The sequence below is a fragment of the Sinocyclocheilus anshuiensis genome, unplaced genomic scaffold (assembly GCF_001515605.1).
Source record: "Sinocyclocheilus anshuiensis isolate Anshui unplaced genomic scaffold, SAMN03320099.WGS_v1.1 scaffold745, whole genome shotgun sequence".
Lineage (NCBI taxonomy): Eukaryota > Metazoa > Chordata > Actinopteri > Cypriniformes > Cyprinidae > Sinocyclocheilus > Sinocyclocheilus anshuiensis.
In genome coordinates this window covers 939,637-945,292 of record NW_015540128.1, presented here as the reverse complement: position 1 = coordinate 945,292, position 5,656 = coordinate 939,637, and the positions used below count along the sequence as shown (strand labels likewise).

General features: G+C 41.2%; 1 protein-coding gene across 3 annotated transcripts in view; it reads left to right on the top strand.

Moving 5' to 3' along the window:
* Positions 1-5,163, top strand: part of hook3 (hook microtubule-tethering protein 3) — a 43,831-nt gene extending 38,668 nt beyond the window's left edge. For all 3 annotated transcript variants that reach the window (XM_016484494.1, XM_016484493.1, XM_016484492.1), the window contains 3 exons: positions 72-143; positions 3,673-3,809; positions 4,304-5,163. In XM_016484494.1, the coding sequence (XP_016339980.1) occupies positions 72-143; positions 3,673-3,809; positions 4,304-4,319 (225 nt within the window). In that variant the 3' untranslated portion in view covers positions 4,320-5,163. The remainder of the gene's footprint in view (positions 1-71; positions 144-3,672; positions 3,810-4,303) is intronic.
* The last annotated feature ends 493 nt before the right edge of the window (positions 5,164-5,656 follow it).

Genomic DNA, 5,656 nt, shown 5'->3' with positions numbered 1-5,656 from the left:
ACACTCTAACACACACACACACACACACACACACGCTCGGTTATGTGACTGTACTGTGTTTCTGTGTGCAGAAGGAGTGCGACAAGACGAAGTCTCAGAGAGACCAGGAGGAGAAACTCATCGTATCTGCCTGGTACAACATGGTGCGTATCAGCACGGTCACAAGAACATGAGAACATAACCTTACACTGCACTTGAGCCCTGCCTCTCCTCTAGCTGTCTGGATAAACCCTTCTGATGCTAGCTTATGCTGAGGGTTAGTGCTGTCACCACATGATAATCTCAAGCTTTTACTTTGGTAAAAAACTGCAGGAAGTTCTTTAAGTTTTTGTCACAACAGGTTTACAGATGCATCTCATGCACGTTAAACTCGCAGCACATGCAGAGGAGGAGTTCACTGAGTCGAGTGTTGCTTGTGTAGTAATGAACAAGCAGTGCAACGGACTGCATACTTCTTTTATTCAAACACGTGTCACGACTGACTGTCAGAGAGAAAGTGAATGGATACTGCAAACAAAAGTATTAAACCGTTTCAAATATATTTAGAATCAGTATGTATTGAAAAATCTGTCTGAGTCTCAGTTTATTAATAAAGCACAATTAAAACCACAGTTGACCACTGTACTGAACAATGTTTTAAAAAGACTTATAAAAACATGTATATATACAAACCAAGCAAACAACAACGACATCACAAGTCATAGACTATAGTGAAGAGATACGTTTTTAACTTTGATTTAAAAATATGTAATGTTGGTGCAGTTCTAATATGGATTGGTAAAGTGTTTTAAAGCTTAGGTGTGGCTATGGCAAAAGCTCGATCACCCCTGGATTTTAATTTTCGACTTTGGAAAAGTTAACAAACTCTGGTTGGCAGACCTAAGTGTTCTCACCAGATGATGTTCATGCAACAAGTCAGAAAGGTAAGAGGGAGCGAGGCCATTTAAAAATGTAAAAACAAGCAGAAGCACTTTAAAATCAATTCTAAAGCGGACTGAGAGCCAATGTAAAGACATTAAAACAGGAGTAATATGTTCACAATTACAATAATCAATTCTAGAAGAAATAAATGCATGAATTGCAGTTTCAAAGTGCTTAAAAGAAAGTCTTCACTTTAGCCAGCGCTCTTAGTTGGTAAAAACATGATTTGACAACTAAATCAAATTCAAGTGCACTATCAAATAAGACGGCCAAGTTTTTTTTTTACACATGATTTAACTTAAGAAGATAAAACACCAGAATTAGACCAAAAGATATTTTAACTGTGAAATTAAAACCGCCAGCAGGTGGCAGCGAGACACTGTTAAAGCGAGTCATTGCATTTGACCTGAATCATTTAAACCAGTGGTGTCAAATTCAAGTTTAGCTCCAACCAGCTCCAGCTCTCACCTGCTTGGAAGTTTCTAGTGATCCTGAAGAGCTTGATTAGCCGGATCAGGTGTGTTTGATTAGGGTTGGAGCTAAACTGTGCAGAGCTGTGGCCCTCCAGGAATTGAGTTTGAGACCAATGATTTAAATGGAAGATTAATTCAATCAGGAACGTAAATAATAAAAGATACTCTGAATGTGAAATTAAAACCGCCAGTAGGTGGCAGCAAGTCACTGTTAATAAGTGAGTCAATGCGATTGAACCGAATCATTTAAACGATTAATTCATTCAGGAACAAATCACCGTCATGTTGCTCAGAGACGCAAAACAGTGCTGTAGCTGTGTTTGGAAATATTTTTGTTGCTGAAATAGAGCAAAAACAGGCAATATGGTGTCTAAAACTTAAGTTTCTTCATATTAACTTCTTGTTTATTGAACTATTCTATAAATTCAATACCACATTTGTAATCATGCTGATTTTTGGAGAAAAAAATGGCACTCTGCGTTTGATATTGATTAACTATATGAAATTATATAAATGTATACATTGTCTACCCCCCGTATGTGATCATTCTTGATGCTTTTTAATAGACTGCATCATGCAGTGAAAGAACGCGCACTAGTCTAACCTACTAGACTTCATGTAATGCAAGCGTGCACTCTGTAGGTGTGTTTTGTTTGGTTTTGTGATATACTCGATAATGTCAAATTGCACATCCTTAAAACAACAATTGCAATATTATCGCAGACCATATATATCACACACCCCTATAGACAACTCTAGTACAGGTGTAGTGTGCACTAGGTGGTGTACTTACACTAAGCACAGTAACAGATGTGTCAGATATGAAGGGTTAAATCATGATCTGTGTGTGTGTGTGTGTGTGTGTGTGTGTGTGATGGCGCTGCAGAAGAAGGCGGCTGAGGACCGGCTGGCCAGCACGGGGTTTTAAAGCTTAGGTGTGGCTATGGCAAAAGCTCGATCACCCCTGGATTTTAATTTTCGACTTTGGAAAAGTTAACAAACTCTGGTTGGCAGACCTAAGTGTTCTCACCAGATGATGTTCATGCAACAAGTCAGAAAGGTAAGAGGGAGCGAGGCCATTTAAAAATGTAAAAACAAGCAGAAGCACTTTAAAATCAATTCTAAAGCGGACTGAGAGCCAATGTAAAGACATTAAAACAGGAGTAATATGTTCACAATTACAATAATCAATTCTAGAAGAAATAAATGCATGAATTGCAGTTTCAAAGTGCTTAAAAGAAAGTCTTCACTTTAGCCAGCGCTCTTAGTTGGTAAAAACATGATTTGACAACTAAATCAAATTCAAGTGCACTATCAAATAAGACGGCCAAGTTTTTTTTTTACACATGATTTAACTTAAGAAGATAAAACACCAGAATTAGACCAAAAGATATTTTAACTGTGAAATTAAAACCGCCAGCAGGTGGCAGCGAGACACTGTTAAAGCGAGTCATTGCATTTGACCTGAATCATTTAAACCAGTGGTGTCAAATTCAAGTTTAGCTCCAACCAGCTCCAGCTCTCACCTGCTTGGAAGTTTCTAGTGATCCTGAAGAGCTTGATTAGCCGGATCAGGGGTGTTTGATTAGGGTTGGAGCTAAACTGTGCAGAGCTGTGGCCCTCCAGGAATTGAGTTTGAGACCAATGATTTAAATGGAAGATTAATTCAATCAGGAACGAAACACCGTCATGTTGCTCAGAGACGCAAAACAGTGCTGTAGCTGTGTTTGGAAATATTTTTGTTGCTGAAATAGAGCAAAAACAGGCAATATGGTGTCTAAAACTTAAGTTTCTTCATATTAACTTCTTGTTTATTGAACTATTCTATAAATTCAATACCACATTTGTAATCATGCTGATTTTTGGAGAAAAAAATGGCACTCTGCGTTTGATATTGATTAACTATATGAAATTATATAAATGTATACATTGTCTACCCCCCGTATGTGATCATTCTTGATGCTTTTTAATAGACTGCATCATGCAGTGAAAGAACGCGCACTAGTCTAACCTACTAGACTTCATGTAATGCAAGCGTGCACTCTGTAGGTGTGTTTTGTTTGGTTTTGTGATATACTCGATAATGTCAAATTGCACATCCTTAAAACAACAATTGCAATATTATCGCAGACCATATATATCACACACCCCTATAGACAACTCTAGTACAGGTGTAGTGTGCACTAGGTGGTGTACTTACACTAAGCACAGTAACAGATGTGTCAGATATGAAGGGTTAAATCATGATCTGTGTGTGTGTGTGTGTGTGTGTGTTCAGGGGATGGCGCTGCAGAAGAAGGCGGCTGAGGACCGGCTGGCCAGCACGGGTTCGGGTCAGTCTTTCTTGGCGCGGCAGAGACAGGCCACCAGCACTCGCCGGGCGTATCCGGGCCACGTGCAGCCCACCGCAGCCAGGTAGAGCGTCGCCACGGCAACCCTCACCGCAGCCAATCAGGACGCCCGACTCCACCCACCCCCCATCCTCGCTGTCTTAACATGCTCCGCCTCTCCACTGATCTGACCAATCGGGGTATCCGGACACGCCCACTTTAACCTATCCGCATTAATGAATGAACACACTCCAGACGTCTGTTCCTGTCGGACGCTTTTTAAAGGAGGCTTTGCAGTATTTTAAGGGTTGTTACTGACGCACAGTGTTTTATGTGCTCTTAGACTGGTCTAAGCTGCTGTTCCCTCTTCATTCTTTTACTCTGTCCTCTTTATTCTCCTTTAATATCTATGCATTGAAAGAGAGGACATTGCACCAGACATGATGTTTATTTAAACTTCCAGCGATTGGGTGCTTCTGGTTGCTTGTTTTGCTGATTCCTTCCCAATGCCTTAATACAGACTCACCGCTGCTGTCAATCACTGACTGACTGACACCTGTCAATCTCTCTCTTTCACAGTGACGTTAAAGCATGAGCGGCAGGGGGCGGGGCTGCATGACTGAGTGTGATTTGAGCTCATGCTGCTGAGTTTAACCCATCGCTGCACACTAATTAACCCAGATTGCTAACCGCTGTCCTCCCGATCAGAAGTGGGCGGGGCTGGCGCCTGTCGATCATGCTGTCGGTGCGTGGCTGTGACTGTTACGCTTTAAAGACGGATGAACTTCGACATGTTTTCATTTTAGTCGCATCATTGTGGAGTGATTCAGTGTTTTCTGTAGTCTATGAACAAACGAGTCTCGTCACACCTGCTTCATCAGCCGATGCTGGATGTGTTTCAGTAGAATCAGTGTTGCATCCGCTCCTTCTGTTTGTTTTAATCTAAATCAGTAAGTGCTTTGATGATGATGATGATTCTGACACAATGTTACAAACCGCAGCAGTACATATTCTGACATTTAAACCTGCTCTGCTGCTTTTCTTCTTCAGCTGTTACTAAATATTCATGTAATAGCGCACAGCGATTGCCGGACGAGACGTGATCGGTATATATTTTACTCCAGCAGTGTTCTTGTGTGGTTTTTAAGAGGCGATTGAACGTGTTTCTCATGAGTTCAAAGGTTAAACACAACCGTCCATGAGCAGAGAAACACCTGATCAGTACTTCTGATTCAGTACATTCGTAGCAAATATTCGTCGCATTTGCCAAGTTTTATATTGCTTGTATACAATATGTACATACTGTATGTGCGCGCGGCTGGAGGAACCGGTTAGATGCGATTCATAATGTGTCTCATTCACACTCTGTTGATGAATCTGTGCTTCCAGCGCTGCAAAACTGTACAGTTGTTCTTCAAGTTGTAAATAAAGCTTGTATATGTTTCAAAATCACGGCTGTTCTTTGTTTGATTGCCGTAGCCGATGATCTATTCCTCATTACTGTAAACGCAGCTGTGGACGCCTGCGGTCACAAATGCAAATGAACGAGATGAACGTAACGAGACTCTTTGCTTCTCGTTTCCTCCGCGCTAATCGGCGTTAGAAGAGATTTCCCGCTCTGTAGTTGATTTCTGCAGCTTTTTTGCTCTTGATGTTCGTCATGTCACTGTAACACGTTAAGCCCAAACGAATCGTGACCTCTGACCCCTGTGAGAGCGGCTTGACCTTTGTCACAGTTGTATCCTTCATCTGTAAATGTCAGAAAGTGTTTGCCGTCAGGAGTGAGCAGGCGGAGCGGTTTTATCAAACAGGCCTCTGAAGGTGAAAACTGTTGTGTTTGAGCACCTGAAGCTCAGAGATCCTCCAGTCAATCTTACAGCTTTGCTTTTAGTTTTGTATTAAGGTAAGAAGTCATTTGTCTCTTCATTGCCA